At 39.6% G+C, this 19,179-nt stretch overlaps 2 protein-coding genes across 7 annotated transcripts in view; both read left to right on the top strand.

Moving 5' to 3' along the window:
• The window catches only part of LOC117954317 (solute carrier family 12 member 7-like), a 28,100-nt gene extending 14,142 nt beyond the window's left edge, over positions 1-13,958 (top strand). For 5 of the 6 annotated variants that reach the window (XM_034888020.1, XM_034888021.1, XM_034888022.1 and 2 more), the window contains 23 exons: positions 93-147; positions 278-408; positions 513-637; positions 729-833; positions 1,811-2,013; positions 2,192-2,359; positions 3,131-3,229; positions 3,375-3,432; positions 3,658-3,832; positions 4,792-4,910; positions 5,055-5,153; positions 5,243-5,362; positions 5,477-5,581; positions 5,845-6,013; positions 6,798-6,993; positions 7,490-7,659; positions 8,000-8,131; positions 8,417-8,524; positions 9,754-9,849; positions 10,860-11,029; positions 11,961-11,975; positions 12,291-12,424; positions 13,067-13,958. In XM_034888020.1, the coding sequence (XP_034743911.1) occupies positions 93-147; positions 278-408; positions 513-637; positions 729-833; positions 1,811-2,013; positions 2,192-2,359; positions 3,131-3,229; positions 3,375-3,432; positions 3,658-3,832; positions 4,792-4,910; positions 5,055-5,153; positions 5,243-5,362; positions 5,477-5,581; positions 5,845-6,013; positions 6,798-6,993; positions 7,490-7,659; positions 8,000-8,131; positions 8,417-8,524; positions 9,754-9,849; positions 10,860-11,029; positions 11,961-11,975; positions 12,291-12,424; positions 13,067-13,158 (2,844 nt within the window). In that variant the 3' untranslated portion in view covers positions 13,159-13,958. The remainder of the gene's footprint in view (positions 1-92; positions 148-277; positions 409-512; positions 638-728; positions 834-1,810; positions 2,014-2,191; positions 2,360-3,130; positions 3,230-3,374; positions 3,433-3,657; positions 3,833-4,791; positions 4,911-5,054; positions 5,154-5,242; positions 5,363-5,476; positions 5,582-5,844; positions 6,014-6,797; positions 6,994-7,489; positions 7,660-7,999; positions 8,132-8,416; positions 8,525-9,753; positions 9,850-10,859; positions 11,030-11,960; positions 11,976-12,290; positions 12,425-13,066) is intronic. The other variant, XM_034888024.1, reaches the window with a different exon arrangement.
• A 4,607-nt stretch (positions 13,959-18,565) lies between these two features.
• Positions 18,566-19,179, top strand: part of LOC117954319 (collagen alpha-2(IX) chain-like) — a 46,891-nt gene continuing 46,277 nt past the window's right edge. The window contains exons 1-2 of the mRNA XM_034888029.1: positions 18,566-18,687; positions 18,956-19,020. Of these exons, the coding sequence (XP_034743920.1) occupies positions 18,677-18,687; positions 18,956-19,020 (76 nt within the window). The 5' untranslated portion in view covers positions 18,566-18,676. The remainder of the gene's footprint in view (positions 18,688-18,955; positions 19,021-19,179) is intronic.

Genomic DNA, 19,179 nt, shown 5'->3' with positions numbered 1-19,179 from the left:
GGATATTGGACTTGCAAAAAGAGTACAACGCTGCCTGCACACTTCTCTCTTTTCTTCCATCTGTAACATCTGTCCTCTGTCTCTCCATGCAGACCTTGCTCACTGCCATATCAATGAGTGCCATAGCAACCAATGGAGTTGTCCCAGGTACGATTTTGTTCTTTTCCACAAGCAATATTTGAATGTAATGGTTTGCTTTGAGGGGGGGGGGGATACACTGATTATTTACCAGTAGTTACCGTCACAATTAACTAACCAGCATTTAATTTCTCCAAAGCTGGTGGCTCATACTACATGATCTCCAGGTCACTGGGTCCAGAGTTTGGAGGAGCAGTGGGTCTCTGTTTCTATCTCGGAACCACGTTTGCTGGATCCATGTACATTCTGGGCACCATAGAGATTCTGCTGGTATGCTACCACTCTGACAGATAAGAGGTCACCCACGACAGTCGTCACTTCTGCTGCATATTAATGACACATTCTCTCTCTTTTTGTTGTCTCCTCACTGCCAGACGTACATTGTTCCAACAGCAACAGTGTTTAAAGAAAGCGAAAGTGATGCAATGCTCAACAATATGCGTGTCTGCGGTACATGCTGCCTGTTACTGATGGCTCTGGTGGTGTTTGTTGGGGTGAAGTAAGTATCCATGCACAAAACTATGCCGTCTATGACAGACATGCACAGTAACACGCACACAGACTCACATGCATTCCCCTTCTTTCTGCAGGTATGTGAACAAACTGGCTCTGGTGTTTCTGGCCTGTGTGTTTCTCTCAATCTTGGCCACTTATGCAGGAGTCATCAAGACCATCATCGAGCAACCAGACTATAAGTGAGTTAGTAACAGCTAAACAAATAATATAATTTATCATCAAACACTGTCATGTTTTGAAGACTGAAACATTCTCATCAACAGCATGCTAAATTTAACTCCTCCAGTGCATGTTTTACCATTGCAAAATGGTTGATTTTGTTTCATGTCAACATGTTAGATCAGGGGTTTCACTGTGGGGCAGCCCTAGCCATTGCTCTAAGTTTTGGAACTACATATTTCATAATAATTAGTGGGGTGTTAACAGAAAGAATAATGTTTGACTATCGGTAACAATTTGAGTCGATTCATATTAGCCTTGGGGTTTCCACGGTCATGGAACTTCTCAATCTTAATTTTCAGGCCTAGAAAAGTCATTATGGTAGTAAAATCCTTAAAAGTCTTAAAAAAAAAAGTAATTATTTTGCTAATCAAAATGAAAGTAATTGTGACAGTAGTCTTTTACATGACATTATTACATTAAATTTCATTTAGCGGATGCTTTTATCCAAAGCAACTTACAATTGCTATGTATCAGAGGTTGCATGCCTCGGGAGCAACTAGGGGTTAAGAATCTTGCTCAGGGGCACATTGGTTGATGTATCGCAGTGGGAATCGAACACGGATTTACCACACCAAAGGCATTTTTCACATCCACTTATATTAATATACTAGATTATTTATATATAATATGTATTATGTAATTATCTGATGCGTGATGTTTTGTAGCTACTAATATGTACAGTTTGTCCATCTTCCTTCCTGTATGCCAGCTAGCTGAATATAAGCTTGAATAGATTTGGAATCAGATATTTTTGAATAAGGCCAGGTTAGTAGAGTGTTTAAAAGTGTGTTTAAAAATGGAACGTTCCTTTTATTCATTCATACTTCTTAGTTGTTCTAAGTCATCTGTTTCCCAGAAACCAGTGCTCCATCTACCACAACAGATACACCTGCTTCCATCCAACTAAGCTGCACTATTCTCTTTTCTTTTAAAGCGTCTGTCTGTTGGGAAACCGATCTCTGAAGAATGAAATGTTTGAAACATGTGCAAAGACAAAGGTTGTGAAAAACAGAACCGAGAACACAGACCTATGGAGCCTCTTTTGCGACAGCAATGCAACCTGTGATGAATACTTCGAATTAAACAATGTGACAGAGATACGGGCCATACCCGGACTTCTGAGCGGAGTTATCAAAGGTGAGAAAGAGGAGAGGAAGTATTCTGAGCTCTCTTTTATGAAGACAAAGTCCAGTATTATTTCATCTGGCGCCCATTTCAGGCCGAATAATCAACTTTGTTCATAAGATATGCATTGCCCCAGAGAATGCATCCTAATGTCCATCCAGCTGATAATACTTTTCTGTCTTTCTGTTAGACAACCTGTGGGGCGACTATGGTCCTGCTGGCATGCTCATAGAGAAGAAAAACCAGCCTTCAGTAGAAGCCCAGGACACGTCCAAAGATGAGAAAAGGCCCTACGTCTTCAATGACATCGCCACATACTTCACTCTGCTGGTGGGAATCTACTTCCCCTCTGTCACAGGTAGATAAAATACTAACAAATATGAGTTAGACTGTTCTTACTGGAGTCTAAGATTATAACAATGAGAAGTGATTTTGCTAGGAAACTAAATTTTATGTTAAATATGAAATATCTGAACAGAACAATTATGCGAGATGAGTACTATTGGTAACTTTTATTTAAAATAACTTTTTGGTATATTTGCGGAAACTGTCACTATATCAGAATACTTTATTTATCCTCTCAGGGTAATTGATAAATTGTAGCTGCTTACAATCAAATTTAAGGCAACTGACATACCAGACATGAGACATTACCATCCCATGCATTAGACAGATATCATGTTGTATGTTGTATGTATGTTCTTCTGCTTCCTCCTGGTGCTCCTAAACTCACTTGGAAGATTTCCCCATGTCCAAGGGAAATAATCTTGACTCCTATTTGATCAGCGTTATCTAGTTATGCAGTTTGTTTGCATTCCACAAGCATCATTGGTACTGCCTTAGAGAAGTCATGATTTTTCAAAGATTATTACTTTAACCCGCTAAATTGATTGAGAACAATTTGTCATTTGCAACAACTTGCACCACTGCTCATTCAATGTGATACTGTTGGAAATAATGACAGTTTGTGCAAAAATGATAAGAATAACCCTTTGAATTAAACTATAAATGCAAGACTTTGACTTGTAATTGAGTATTTTTACACAGTGGTATTTTCTCATAAATAAAGGCTCTTAATACTTTCTCCAAAACTGACTCTAATGTTTACGTCCTGTGTGTTTTATTTTAGGTATAATGGCTGGTTCTAATAGGTCCGGTGATCTCAGGGATGCCCAGAGGTCCATCCCAATAGGAACCATAATGGCTATTGTCACCACGTCTTTCATCTGTATCCTCTAGACTCTGATAGAGATATCTACACAGAATAGCACAAACCAGCATGTGCATGTAGAAGGTTTAGCAGTTGATGACATGATTTGTTACTGCAAAGTAAGTACAAAGTGTAAGTATTTCCATCTTAACTTCATGCTCAGACATCTCCTGTGTGGTCTTGTTTGGAGCATGTATTGAAGGAGTGGTACTGAGAGACAAGTAAGTGTATTTTTATTCACGTCATTTCAGAGTATTAAATGGTGTCAGGCTGACATTTTAAAGCTAGTAGGTGATCAAACGTTTTTTATCCAAGCAGATGTTTTTGAGACAAAATCCTAAGTGTTGAATGAAAATTTGTCCTGGATGCGGCTCACACCGATACTCATGGTATAGCCAGTAAACAGTAGACATATTGTATTTCATGCATGCTTGTGGGTGTTTCAGGTTTGGTTACTCAGTACAGAAGAATCCGGTAATAGGTATTCTGGCCTGGCCATCACCCTGGGTGATTGTGATTGGCTCGTTTTTCTCCTGCTGTGGGGCGGGGCTGCAAAGCCTCACTGGCGCCCCCCGGCTGTTGCAGGCCATCGCTCGGGATGGCGTCATCCCGTTCCTACAGGTCAGTGTTAGATAGATCTTTGTTTTTGTTTTGATCATCCAAACACAAAATGACTATATTCATTTTATTATTTGGTCTTCAGTAGGCTTTGCTGTATAAAGGATGTTTTTTGGCCTCTATCTTTAAAGGGGTTTTATGCAGTTTTGGCCATTTCTTTGCTTTTTGCTTGCAGGTTTCTCTATAGAGGCCCCCCTAATGTTCCGGAATAGATATTTTGCAGCTCCTGTGTTTACTTTTGTCCAACTCCTTGCTTGGTCAATCTGCCGTTTCCTCTTTCTCTTTTCCTCAGACAATAATTTTCTAGCTTTCTGCTTCTTTTTTGCCGGCTCAGCCATGACAAAAGTGTGAAAAACTCCATCGCTACCTTGAATGGGTGTATGTGTGCAGTACAGTGTTTTTAAGTATATGTGGTTGACAGCTGCGCTTAATATTTTCTAATTGTTTTGGGAAATTCTTCGGTTCACTCTTTGGTTGCACTAGTGCCTGTTTGGAGCACGTGCTTGTTCGTAACAGGCCGACTGCTTGGTTCCCAATATGTGTTTCTCACAACTTTATTTTGTAAATTCTCACCAACGCGCCACAAAATGAAGTGATAACATGCTTGACAGGCTGGATGTTCCGGCGATTATCCTAATTTGTTGCTTATCCTTATCCTGTTGTTGATCCAGACAGGCTGAAATAAGCGACCAGTTAAACCTCCCAGAAAAAAAAGATTTAAGATAGGAATGGAAGTCTCTTTCATGAGACCAATTGCGTATATCATAGAGGTCTAACAGACTTTCAAACCTCAAGAGAGGTTTTTGGAAAATAGTTCCGTCAGCAAAAAGAAATCACTAATGGACTTAATAAATCTTAGTCGACTAAGACCAAAACAACGATTGGTTAACTAATGGACTAAGTAGTTGCAGTTTTCTGCAGTATTGTATCATCTCATCTTTCTCTGTTTTTGTCTTTCTCAGGTCTTTGGTCATGGGAAGGCTAATGGTGAGCCCACCTGGGCTCTGCTGTTGACCGTTGGGATCTGTGAGATAGGAATCCTAATTGCTTCCCTGGATGCCGTTGCCCCAATCCTCTCCATGTACGTGGTTCAACATTCTAGTAAATACTAAAAGAAGATAGATCGACTTCCTATCTCTATGCTTTCAGTCTCTGTTACTTTACTTTCCAGTTTGATTACAGTCCTTTCTCTCTTTAATAATCATTTCTGTTTCTGTACACTCAGGTTTTTTCTCATGTGCTATCTGTTTGTTAACCTGGCCTGTGCTGTTCAGACTTTGCTCCGTACCCCCAACTGGAGACCTCGCTTCAAGTACTATCACTGGTAAGAACAGCTTTCAACTAAACTCAAAATAAATCCTTCACATTTTATGTGAGATGTAAAAAGTGTGTGTGTCTGTGTGTGTCCTTTAGGACCCTCTCCTTCTTGGGGATGAGTCTGTGTCTCTCTCTCATGTTCATCTGCTCCTGGTACTACGCCCTGGTTGCCATGTTGATAGCCGGCTGTATCTACAAGTACATTGAGTACAGAGGGTGAGTTTTGGCTATTAGGTCTAGAGTTTTTTACGCCAGATTTGAATGTCTTTTCGGTTCTAAAACATTTGTAAAAGAGGTGAAACTTTCCATTTTGGACCTTTTTGTTTGCAGGGCAGTGAAGGAATGGGGTGATGGGATCAGAGGTCTGTCCTTGAATGCAGCACGCTATGCTCTCATCCGTCTGGAGGAAGCACCACTACACACCAAAAACTGGAGGTGAGTGTGTGAGAATGTATGTTGTGATTTGCTTAAATCATGATGTAACTATGGGATAAGATGCACAAAACTACTATTTGGGGATTTTTATTTCTTGTTATGCCTGTAATGCTTCTGAATCTTTCAAATATATGTGCAAAATGGAGTCCAAAAATCTGTAAAATATAGATGTTAAATAAAGTAAAGGAAGAAGATGTTAAATAAAGTATTTTTTTCCTTCACTTTCTTTTCTTTTACTAATTCAATTTTTTCTCTCTCATCAGGCCTCAGCTGTTGGTGTTGTGTAAGCTGGACTCCGACCTGAGGGTGAAACACCCTCGTCTCTTGTCTTTTACCACGCAGCTCAAAGCAGGCAGAGGACTCACCATCGTCTGTTCGGTCCTGGAGGGAACCTACATGACCCGGGGAAATGACGTCAAGACTGGAGAGCAGGTTTGCCCATTTGTTCAGTCATCTGCTCTGTCTGATTAGTCCTCTGCACGGGTGTCCAGTATTTTCCAGCACAGAGGTAATGAGTATCTATTTAGAGGTATCACAGATAGACAAGCAGTCTGTTCTGCTAAATCCCTTAACAGGGTTTTCTTGGCACAAAATGGGCCTTTTATGGGATAAACAAAAAAACATATTATGCTTGAGTAAATAAAACCCCAACTACCACCCTGGTTTAAAAAAATATAAATTTTAATATTTGGATTAATCAACAGGAGAGTCCGGTACTCCCTGACTCTGGAGATTAAATTGTGATTAGCGCTCATATTCAAGGTCATGTTCAATAGGTTATTTGGTGATTCTTTTCATCTTGGTGCTGATAATTTTTCCTTTGGGTCTGGCTAAAACCTCTTTATGGGGCCCCAAAATACCTCTATGAAGGAAAAAACCTTCATAAAACCACAATGCAAAAAATATTACTACAGTAAACTGTTTAAGGAAATACTAGGAAAGCATGCAAACTGCAAAATAAGACTGAAAGCTACCATGCCACAATCCAGATGAAGTTATTATTGGTCAGACTGGTAATACTGCTTATGTTCACTTTCCATATTCACCTGTTTCCATGCAAAGTCATGTAAACAGGTTACATGTAGAAAAGATGCTCCCAGCATTTTATACAAGCAGTGAGTGTCAGCAACTCAAAATATTGTGCACAGTTCATAATCTGAGACCGTTTTTATTGTCCTTTCCCTCTCTTTTGTTTTGGTCCTTTTGGACCGTGCAGAACTTAAAAGCGGCGATGGCTGCAGAGAAGATGAAGGGTTTCTCCCATGTGGTGGCATCGTCCAACCTGCGAGACGGTTTCTCCCTGCTCATCCAGTCAGCAGGACTGGGAGGAATGAAACACAACGCCGTCCTGATGGCCTGGCCAGCAGACTGGGGACAAGCCCGGGACTCCTCCGCCAGGAGGAACTTTATAGGTAAACTACACAGGAGTGCTGTGAAGGAAGAGTGGGACAAAATCAGAGCATACATTCCTACAGTATTAAGTACATGAAACTAAACTGAATTGATATGTATGCGCTTTAAACAATTAATAGTTTTGCTCCATTTCATTAATTTTTGGCTGTAAGGCCCCATATTTCTAAGAGGCACTTTTTGCTAATCTTACTAACATTTTTACAGGTATGGGTTATTTTACACACAATGTCGGCAGTTTGAGGACACAAAGGAGTTGTAGCCTTTGCTGGCAATCCAACAACAAGTAGAAGGGAACTTCAACTTTCTCTCTGCAAGAGAAAAAGGGAAAGACTCACCGGAAAAACACGGGAACAGCACAGAGAGACACAGAACTGTATCCCACATTTAAAATGCCTCGCCATTAAACTCTCTCTCTCTCTCTCTCTCTCTCTCTCTCTCTCTCTCTCTCTCTCTCTCTCTCTCTCTCTCTCTCTCTCTCTCTCTCTCTCTCTACAGAGACAGTAAGAGAGACTACGGCGGCTCAACAGGCTCTGCTGGTTGCTAAGAACATTGACCATTTCCCTGGAAACCAGGAGCGTCTGAAGGGGGGGACCATTGATGTGTGGTGGATCGTTCATGATGGCGGACTGCTCATGCTGCTGCCATTTTTACTTAGTCAACACAAGGTGCATGTGTGTTGTCATTTCGTTGTTTCTAACAGTTTGCAGTGAGGAAAACAATATAGTCTTTTATATATCGACAGATTGGATCCTCGAAGTTGCATTGATATGTACAGTACGTAACACGTTTTCACACAATCAGTTTTTACTGGAGAGGCTGCCAGCCTTCACACTATCATTAATAAAGAAAATGGAAAGTGTAATGCTCAATGTCTCACATAGATCCCTAAGTTAGCTAAAGTTACTCATGTTCCACCTAGATCACATATGGGATTTAGAACTCTTGCATTGGCAACATAGCTGTGTGTAACCAGCAGCTGATATACGGTGTTTCTTATTTCTGAAGGTATGGAGAAAGTGTCAAATGCGAATCTTCACGGTGGCCCACATGGACGACAACTCCATCCAGATGAAGAAAGACCTCCAGATGTTTCTCTACCAGCTACGCCTGGATGCGGTGGTGGAGGTCGTGGAGATGGTGAGACTATTTGGAATTCAGACAATTCATTTTTTCTATCTAATAAATGGTTGATCCAGGTGGTAGTCTAACCTGCCCTTGAGCAACATCCTGAGAGGTGACCTGTTGACTTTATACTACTCTATCAGAATCAGAAATCAAAATCAGGAAATTATTTATTTGCCAAGTAAGTAACACTTAAAGGAAATTTGCCTCGGAACATTAACCACTGCAAATACATTTATTTGACTATATTTAGTAGTCTGTATATAAATCTGAAATTGCAAATGTTTTATGTCCCTAAAGCATGAAAGTGACATCTCAGCCTTCACCTATGAGAAGACGCTGGTGATGGAGCAGAGGTCTCAAATGCTTAAACAGATGCAGCTGTCCCGCACTGAGAGGGAGAGAGAGGTACCGGGACACTCATGTTATAACATTTGCACTATAATAATACAAATAATACATGTCATTACACAAACATGTAGACACATTCAAAACAACAATAGCAAGATGTTACAATTACAAAACTGTAATGTTATAAGCAAGAATTGTATATACAGTATACGTTTAGTTCAATTGAAATGTTAACAAGACAAACTTAAGGGGCTAGTTTGGATATTTTAAGTGGGGTTGTATGAGGTACTTACTCATAGTCAGTGTAATAACCACAGTGGATGGCGGTGGGTTAATTTCTGATTCACCAAAGTCACGCAATGAGAAACAAACTAAACGGCCAAGGCAGCAGTAGACTTCTGACATAGTTCTGCAAGGTCAAATTTGTCAAAGGAGTCTGGTGTCTTTGAATAGAGATGACATTCCCCATAGCAAAAGGCTGGCTGACGGCAAGGTAAAGTAATGAAACCATGATTAAGATATCGTACACTTGAACTGATATTGGCTTTTTAGATGGCTTTTTTTGGGTGGCCCTGTGCACATCAGTACATTGCTTTGCTTCTGGGGGTGGCAGCAGCTCAGTCCATAGGGAATGGTTTGGAAACTGGAGGGTTGCGGGTTCAAGTCCCGAAGTCCAGACCAAATTACGGAGTGTAGATTGGTAGCTGGAGAGATGCCATTTCACCTCCTGGTCCAGCACTGGCAGCCAACTTACTCTAACATCTCTCCCCTTGTGCATGAATAGTTCCTGAGCATGTGTGTGTATTTCAGACTTGTGTGTAGTGATTACAACAGAGTTTAAATTGTAATTTCCCCACTGGGGATCAATAAACAGCATACATTATTATTATTCTGTGTTACTCCTGACTGCTTCCCCAAACTGGGGCCATGTCGAACGCCATCTACTGTCTATGGATAAGTACCTCATACAACCCCACTTAAAAAATCTAAACTATCCCTTTAACACTGTCCACAACACTGTAAACACGCTAAAAATGTCTACTTTGTAAAGTCCATGCTCAAACAAATGTTATATTCCATTTTGAAATAGTCAGGTGCAGTGTTTACACTTCAAGACATGATATAGAAATGCTGTAACAAACCATAAACTAAAATATTACAGCTGTTCTATACTGATGTAGCTATCTTCTGCCCAAGAGAAAGGTGTAACATAACTCGTCTTGGTCTGTTCTGCTGTTGTTGACCTTTGAACTCTTCCCCTAATCCTAACCTGGCTTTGTGATCAGATTCAGAGTATCACAGATGTATCCCGCAGCTCCATAAAGAGGAAGAATTCACCAGGTGCCCCCTCCTTCAACACGCTGTGCATAGAAGAGGATAAGGTAGTCCCAGCGACCAAATGGCCCGTAGTAGCCGACCGATGCGCCTTTGTCCCTCCGTTTACCGTGCCAACCTTTCTGGCATCATAATCGTTTAATAAGAACTGCAATGCTTTTAGTCCATGCTCTCATCATAAGATGAATTCAGAGAGAGAAGGTTTGGCCTCAATCATTTCTGTCTTCCCTTCATTCACTGTATTGTGGATGGAGAGGGGATAGAGCCGCAAAGACCAAAAGCTGCCAGTAGAGGCAGACAGATTCTTCACTGAGCCTTTAAATGTGCACCCGACTCCAAATAGTGGAGCTCCACATGAGACAAAATCCAGTTATCAGTTACTTACCATTACATCCATTCCCTCAGAGATTCTAACACACAATGTTATGGAGCTTATGATGTTTATGACATTTATAGCAACTGAGCTTAGGGTCCTTCAGGATCCCCATCCTGTTGTTACTAGGCAGTAATGATTGAAATCCTCAAGTATGGTCTGGATCCCTTCCCCTTTGTCTATCATTACTGATATTGTGACATGTTTAGTTTTTCTGTTTAAAGCTAAAGTTTATAATTGTCACACACTTTAAAGCACAGCACAACGTAGTGAAAATCTGATTCTAGATCCTTTACATAGCAGGTTTTTGTGTCCACCGTAAAACAGTGTGTCATCACTATAAACCTTTCTATTACCTGACGGCCCTAATAAACTACACCCACATTTAAATAAATTGTCTTAATATCCTTTTAATGGTCATATTTGCATGTCCACTTCTGCAGTGGCTTCACTGTTCAGACTCGAAGGCTACGTCCACTTCTGTTATACAGTCTGGTGTTTTAGACTGTAAGCCCCCAATGAGAGTTAGATTTTTTGGAGTTAGGCTTTTACTAGAAAGGATATAATTGGAAATCCAATTGCACAATTTTAAAGTTTTATTAATAGAAATAATGAGGATCTAACATGGCTGAAAACTACAATGGCCAAACTGTCTTTTTATCATCTGATGTGTCTTTTGTTCAGGCCCAGTTGATCCACGACCGGAACACAGCGTCTCATTCTAAAATGAACGACAAAGCTGCAGGTGCCACACCAGATCGTGTCCACATGACCTGGACCAAAGACAAACTGGTCAATGAGAGAAACAGACAAAGAGAAGGCATGGGAGTTAAAGACATGTTTAATATGAGACCGTAAGTAGATACAGATACACTTCCTGATATTTGTTATAGTGCCCAACATGTCTAACATGTTAATATTCAACTCCACACTAAATGTGATTAGTTATTTTTAATCTTATTTTCACATGTTGCAATTTTATAATATATTATTATTTTTATATAATTATTATTATTAATATTGTGTGTATTCATATGTGCTGCTGTTGTATTGCACTTAGCTCCAACACCATTAATGATAGAATTGTATTTGTAGATATCGAGAGGATGTGAAAGGCTAAAATCCTTCTGAATTGCTCTAATTAAAAAAAAAAGAATTCAGCACCTAATTGGTCATATCTAAATGTACATTATCTAGGGGTTGTCCTCCTAAAGGATCAGTGTGTAGGATTTAGTAGGTTGTAATGGCAGAAATGGAATATTAATAATGATGATGATGATGATGATGATGATAAAATATATAAACAAATAATTATTTTATTAGTGTATACTCAGCTGAAACAAAAAATTGTTGTTTTGTTCGCTTAGAATCTTTCAAATCTACATATGGAGCTCATCCTGTTGCACTGCCATGTTTCTACAGTAGCCCAGAACGGACAAAACAAAAACCTTCCCTAGGGATGACCTTTCACATTTTGAAGGCCATGAAGCCTTGAAACATAGGTTCTACACGCTTGGAGAGGAAAGGGGAAGGGAAGAGGGATTCAGTTAGATTTAATCTGCAACCTCCTGCTAGACGGCTCTAAATCCTACACACTGGTCCTTTAACTGCATTTAATCACTCTGCTATTGGCTTGCGTGTTTTGTTATGTAATTTGCAGATACAGTTTTATTGCAGGGGATGGCTTATTTTCCATGACCTCTGTAGATCTAGATGATCTAAAAATTAAGACAGCCATTATTATTGTGTTAATATTGAACATGTTTTGTGTTCCAAATCTTCTAGAGAGTGGGAGAATCTGTAAGTCAATTTATCTTTTGCTTTTTGCTTGCATGTTCATGAACTCTCTGTGCATGCGCAATGTGAAAATAGTGTCTTTTGTCTTGTGTGAAGGTAGGTAGGTAACCAGTTCAGTTTGCATGGGTTTCAGGGTGCATGATGACACATATGGAAGCTTCATGTGTCTGTATATTGTATTTGACTCAGATTCCCAATCGCACATCCTGTGCTTTCTGTAGATTGCTGATTTAGAGTATCATACTGAAACAGCCCTCTGACTTTGTAAGGGATTGCATGATAACCAATGCTCTGATTAATGTCTGTTGTATAATGTAGTAGCCAGTCCAATGTGCGGAGGATGCACACAGCTGTGAAGCTGAATGAGGCAGTGCTCAAGAAGTCCCGGGATTCAGAGCTGGTATTGCTCAACATGCCGGGGCCGCCGAAGAATAAGAAAGGGGATGACAACTGTATCCTTTTTCAGTTAATTAGTCGTTAGACGAGTCAGTCAGTCAAATAAAGTTTTCATATTAAAAGAATACTTCCAAGATTTTAGAAAATGTGCTAATTAGCTTTCTTGCCAATAGTTACTTCTATAATCTGCCATTTGGTTAATTCCAGTTTTGCCACTAGACATATTTTTCACTTAATTTGGACACAGCCAGGCTAACTGTTTATTCCTGCTTTCAGTATTAATGCTAAACTGCGCTAACTAGCCACTGGCTGTAGCTTCATATTTACCAAACATTATGGTGCTATTAATCTTCTCACCTAACTCTCAGCAAGAGAGTAAATAAAAATTATTACAATAAGTTGTGGGTGTTTTTGGATTGCAACAATTTAGACCTCCTAGGCTATGTAGTGAAGTACAAGTTAAAAGTAACATCAAATGGATCATATGGGAATACTCAAGTGGAGTACAAACTCATTAAATGTTTACCTAAGCACATTGCTTGAGTAAAAGTACTTAGGTACATTCCACCACCAACAAAAGCATTTTTCTCACCCAGTAACGTAGGTTCTTAGAACTGCTCTGAACAGTGGCTACAACTGAAAATAGCAGAATGTGTTGCTGTAATGTACAGTATGTCCTTAACCAGAATGTGTCTCAGATATGGAGTTCCTAGAGGTACTGATGGATGGCCTCGACCGTGTGCTGTTGGTTCGTGGAGGTGGTCGAGAGGTCATTACTATCTACTCCTAGCACCGAGAGGTTCATTATTGTTTGGAAGGGCATTGAAAGGGAACATTGTTGGGACAGTAAGACCCCAGAGGGCAGGGGTTTGACAATGAGACATGGACAAAGATGTCGGACAGGAAAAAAGAGGACCATGATTGCTGCGAAGTTCAGGGGAGTCTACATGCAGCACAGCCTGAGCTCAGTTCATCAATATGGGGCAAAGAGGACTCTGTACACCCCTCCTCCTGGGGCTCCTTAACTCTACCACATGTACACACTGTGAAGAGAATAGAGAGGTGTGGGGATGTTATTTTCTCAGATAAACTGTTTTCTGAAAGAGTTTCCATTTTAATTTAGCATGTTGTTCTGCTTCACCAGGCATTTGTTGGAGGAAAGAACTGGAAACTACAGCATATTGTCAATGTTTTCTTTTTTGTGGTAGCTGGTAACTGTTTCATTGTTATCATCACAGTTAGTGAGGTTAAAGCCAAAGTCTTATTGATTAGTATACTGTAAGTAACAGTTCCAGCGCAAATGTTGCAGTATTGATTGTAATCTATAGTATGTCTTGAACATTGCTTATTAACTGTTTTTATTTGTCACAGATAACAGATCACAGATAAGTGATCAAAAAGGAACATATAGTGAAAATGCAAAAGAGGAAATGCAACTGTTTTTTTTTAACTGATTTTAGTATATTTTAGTTGAGTTTGTGTATTTGTTCATGTATTTGATTGACTTGTTTGTATTGGAGCAAAAGATACTAGTATGCAATGATGAGGAAAATGAACATGAAGCCTATGTACCAGTATTTTCCATTAATATGACTGCTACAATGTACAATGTTGCCATGTTAGTTTGACAAAAAAGTGACATGTTAACTGAAAAAGAAAAACAGTGATTGTGGCTACTGACAACACGATTAATTGCGCACCGCTTGCGACTCATTTCTCCGTCTCAGGGTCCGATTCCTAAAAGATATTGCCATAATGATGGTACAGGCAAACACGGCCATAAAGAGTTGAAGCTGAGTGCAATATGCCTTCTAATGCCTTTTATATGCCTTATCTAATTGTGATTATCCATATGGGAAAGTATAAATGTTGCCTTTTTCCAAGAAGAGAAAAATTTCAGGCAGGGAACTTAAATTGACCAAATATTCAATGTTCCAGTCTGTCGATGCTTATAGTGTTTTCAAACGTACATCTTCAGACTGTAAAAGGTTGGCCTGATGTGAAGCAGAGGACGTCGATAATAAATGTGCTTCCGTCTCCACTAACCCTAAGCAGAGTTTGTGTTCCGTTTGGCAATAAAAGCTACTGCCATTTATTTATTTATTTTAAACTTTACGAAACAAACGGAGCTGCGTCATGTTCTGCGTCACATGTGTAACCTAAAGGGAAGTAACAGAACAAATGTACTGATCATAACCCAAACCACGATGTCTTTTTAAAACTTACTACTAAACTAAGTTGTTTTGGTGCCTATGTATGACCAAACTGCGACCAGTTCACAGCGTTAACGATGTGTTTAAAACGGTTCTCTGTTATACAATCAATAGCGTAGATATGACTGAAAATGCTCTTGTGGGTTGTTTTGAAGGGTAGGACTGCATGACCTATATGGTTCTGTGGTGTGGAGGACTTGTTTGTCGAGTTATTTTTTAGTTGAGTTAGTTTCTTTGTGCGTAGAATTACTTGTCTTTAAATGTGTTGGGATGTAAACTAAACAAGCTAAAGTAGGAAGCTGGTGTTTGACTACAATTCTTCACCAGATAAGGAGATTTTCAATTGTTCAGTAAAATAACAGCATCAAATCTAAATCTTGACATCAATAAATCAACATTTATATCTTGCAGACAAATGAAAGTGTTGTGTAAAGAATAGACAGCTTTTTCCAATGCTTTAAAGATTATGTTTGAAAGACTGAGTAACTGTAAGTTTGACATTATAATCAATAAATGCATTTTTATTGAGTATCCATCTCTGTAAGAGCTTTGTATACCATTTGTGCCTTTAAATATGCCCCACATAATGATCTGGCCCACAGTGAGAAGTGTTTATTGTGACTTTTAAACATGTAATCATTCAGCAACTGAAACTTACAGCCTCAAAATCTAAATCCATTTACTGTTGTCACTCTTCTTGTTTACATGGTTGCATTCGCCATTATTACTGTTACACAGTAACAGTACACAGTACAGTTACTACTGTAACACATTCCCGGAGCTCTGACGCAGCTAAGAGCTGAAATGGATTGTTGTCATCTCTTACATAACTGGTCCCTGCTCAGTTTCCAAAAATCAATTTAATCCTAAAATCATCATTGTCTCTTGGCTCACAAAAGAACAAAGGCAATCTTGGAGCTGCAGTAAGAAGCTTTGGGGAAACTTGGCCTTGGATAAATGGCTTCCTGTTTGTCCCACAGTGTTTAGCTGGGTCAGCCCGCACAGAACAACAACAACAACAACAACGATCTCGGTCTGATGGGATCATTCTCTGAACTACAACTCCGCTACTTTCTGTGTCATCTGTAAACTGTATTCTTTGCTCCCTTAAAAGTGCAGCCTGTCTTTTGCAAAGATTCAGGACAGTTAACCCAATTTGCCACTTTATTGTTTCACCAATGGGAATCTTGTATGATGGCCATGATCCGCATAAAACAGACAATAACCGCAAATGTCACTATTTAAATCAGTTCACATAGCTCGTTAAAAGTAAGAAGGGAGAACAATGGGTTAACATTTTACTTTATGCAAATGCAGGAGGTTTTATCATCCAAAGTTTTGCAGATTTTTGCCAACTTGTTTCTGATGTGTAAGTTGCATAAAAGCGCAGCCTGCAGTAATGATCCTGCAGGATAGATGTCCTATATTGGCTGACACAACATTTCTGTATCATGTGGTATTGTATGTTTATATTAGGGAAGGTCATGGATGGTGTTTTCTCAACAAGACAAGCCTCAGAGGGAAAACTGTCGAAGAGGCTCTTTGATTGGAGGGCTATATTTACTGAAGTGTTACACCAGAACACAAACATGTGAATATGCTTCTCTTCTACTATGAGCATGATAGGACATGACATGGTATTAATCTTAAGTTTACCATGGACAATCATGCAATTAACCAATTAAAGTAAATATTTAAATTGATTGACACCCCTAGAATAAACAGGTTTATCTCTGAAGTTGACCACAGCCATCATCTTCCCACAGCTTCCACTGACCTTCCAGTAAAATTGGACGCTTTTTTATCTCTTCTCCGAGAGCTTAAGCTGGGAGAAGAGCTAAAGACGGAAAGCACAATGTGGCTTAGGAGTAAACGTAGTCTGTAAAGACAGAGAATGAGGGTGGAAAAAGAGAAAGGGTGTGTAATTTTTTTTCTTTTATCTCTGAGTCATTATCATTCCAGCATCTGCTAATAGTGGGGTGTTAACATCACAACAGATAATTTCACTGAGGCTCTCTGATCTTGTTGACCCCTGAAGCTTAGTCTCTTCTGGCTTGGGATGAAAGTCCAGCACTAACTGGACCAGTTGTTTCTGAACACCGCTGAGAAATGTGTAATAAAATACAACATTTTTGAAGTTTTTTTTGTATTTCCTCCAGAACAAAGAGACCTGTTCTTTAAAAATCCATTTAGAAATGATGTTACACTCATTAATCCTGTGGCCATGAAGACTAATCTGAAGAATGCTATCTGGTTGGCTGTCTGCCTTTAATTAGGTATCTGCTCACCGTGGGACACAGCAAGACACACATCTCACAATTGCTAAAATGATTATTGATCTGCAGGTAGCCACTAATGTTTTTTTAGTCTTTTGGTCCTTGAAATTCAAATGTTTGGGTTTTTGTCATTTTTTCAAGAAAGTCCCGGAAACTGGTGAAACTCCCCAGCCAAACCCTAAACACCAGATTTTGATTAATGGGTGTTTGTGCATTTTAAAACATAACAGTGTCTGTGATCAGCATGGTCTGTGTGTCTATCAGGGTGTGGCCATAACAATATTTTCTTTTCTTACTGATTAAACCTCCTTAAACCCAGAGAGCAACCAGACAACAATTGGTGATGCGTAAATTACTGTACATGTCTTAGTCAAGTGAACTTTCTGGACCAAATTGACTTTTTAATTGTGATGGAAAGAGAAACAACAAATCTCTTTTCTCCATGCCAGGCAAAGGGTGCACCTACAGCCACAGGTCCACAGAGGTCCCAAAATCTGACCTAAGGTGGGACCTGATGTGGCTCCTGACTGACACGACGTAAGATGCAATAATGAGACATTTAAGAAGACATGTCATGCTCATTTTCAATTTCATGTGTGAATATACTAGAACATGTTTACATGCTTTAATGCTTTAATTTTCAAAACCTGTCTGTCTGAATATGTGTCTGTATTCTCTCTCTGTCTGAAACACTCCTGTCTCTTTAGGTCCTACTGCCGAAACAGCCCAGTGTGCTCAGTGGCTTGCAAAAAAAAAGGGTGCTCCCTTGCAGAGGTAAACTTCAGGCTGTGGGTGGTGACACTCAGATTAGGAGGCCGCATAATCTGATGAGCCTTCATGTGACATAGGTAGGGAAGCAAATTGTCAATGGCATATTGAATCCCCTGTTTTCTGATCTAGGCAGCCCACAAAAAAACTGACTAGGTTTTCTTAGTTCACAGCCTATAGATTGGTAGGCACTCCAGATACCTACATTAATCTACTGACATGTCCCTTTAAGTAAAATAAAAAAAATTGCTGTTGGGACCCTATTGACACCCCACTTTCCATCTTCTGTGAATATTATGCATGCTCCCTGTGTACAGCATCTAATTTGTCATTAGGTACAGTACAAACAGGAAATTTCACATGGCGTCTTCATTATAGGCCTCACGAACCTGAACAAAACCAGTAATCCTGTGGTGGATTAATGCTGCCTGGTCCCAGGTTCACTGCGTCAATTAATCTGTGGTAATTTGAACAAAGGTTTACCATTTATTTAGCAGGTCAATTTGGCCATGCTGTTTGCAATACATGCCTATTCATGTATTTACATAATTTCTTTATTTTATTCATTTATTAACTTGTTTTTGGAATATTTGTTCTCAGTCAATTATCAGTCTCACTGTATTGTTACACTTGCCGTGAAATACAATTGTCTGGATAGAGTTGGAAAGAATTTGACATATTTAAGATAGATTCACATTCACATATGGATAGATTTAAAAACAATAGCGATAAATGTACATTGTATTATCATTAGTATAAGAAACTTGACTTAAGCAGCAGTTAGGAGAGAGGGTCCACTGAGTGAGTGGGGGGGGGGGGGTATTTTTCCTTTAAGGGAGTCAAATTTCCAAACTGTGGGTCTGAGAGTCACTCAGCTCAGAACTGAGAGAGCCTTTGTACTGAGAGAGAGAGAGAGAGAGAGAGAGCAGTGTGACAGGTCTGCACAGTGAGGCAGAGGCAGAGGGACCATAGAGTTTGCCGGAATTTCATCACACACACACACTTGGAGTTCACTTTCAAACCTGGACTTTTTTTTCTTTTATTTGCTAAAATGTTTCAAGGGTAAGAAAGTTTCAATTTTAATTCTACGTTTTCTAGCAGGGTTTTTTACTTGACCATTCGTCTCATATCTTAATTCAGTTAAACCTCAGAGCAGACCTGTTATGTAGCAATGATTCTTCTATGCACAGCTTTCATAGTTCTACATGTAACACATGTAACTAAATCAGCTATTTTAAATGAACAAATTCAGACCTTTTCACCCGTTTTTGTATCTTTTCAAGTCTGCCTAAAACACAACTCACATGATGTGACTGATGTTTCTCCTCAGGTGGTCTCTTGCCCTGCATCTAGTTCTGCTGTGCTGGCTGGCCGCTGCCCTGCAGGTTATGGAAGGTAAGATGTATGCTGATGCAGATCTTTCCCAATACTGTAGCTGTATGAAATATGCAGCTGTGTTGGAGGACAGAAGGGCTAAAAGTGTTTGGCAATGGCCCAACCAATGGCCTGTTAAAAGAGCTTCTCTTCAAGTTGATAATGTAGTACCAACTAATC

The sequence above is a fragment of the Etheostoma cragini genome, chromosome 12 (genome assembly GCF_013103735.1).
Source record: "Etheostoma cragini isolate CJK2018 chromosome 12, CSU_Ecrag_1.0, whole genome shotgun sequence".
In the NCBI taxonomy this organism is placed as follows: domain Eukaryota; kingdom Metazoa; phylum Chordata; class Actinopteri; order Perciformes; family Percidae; genus Etheostoma; species Etheostoma cragini.
This window is presented reverse-complemented; position numbering and strand designations above follow the sequence as displayed.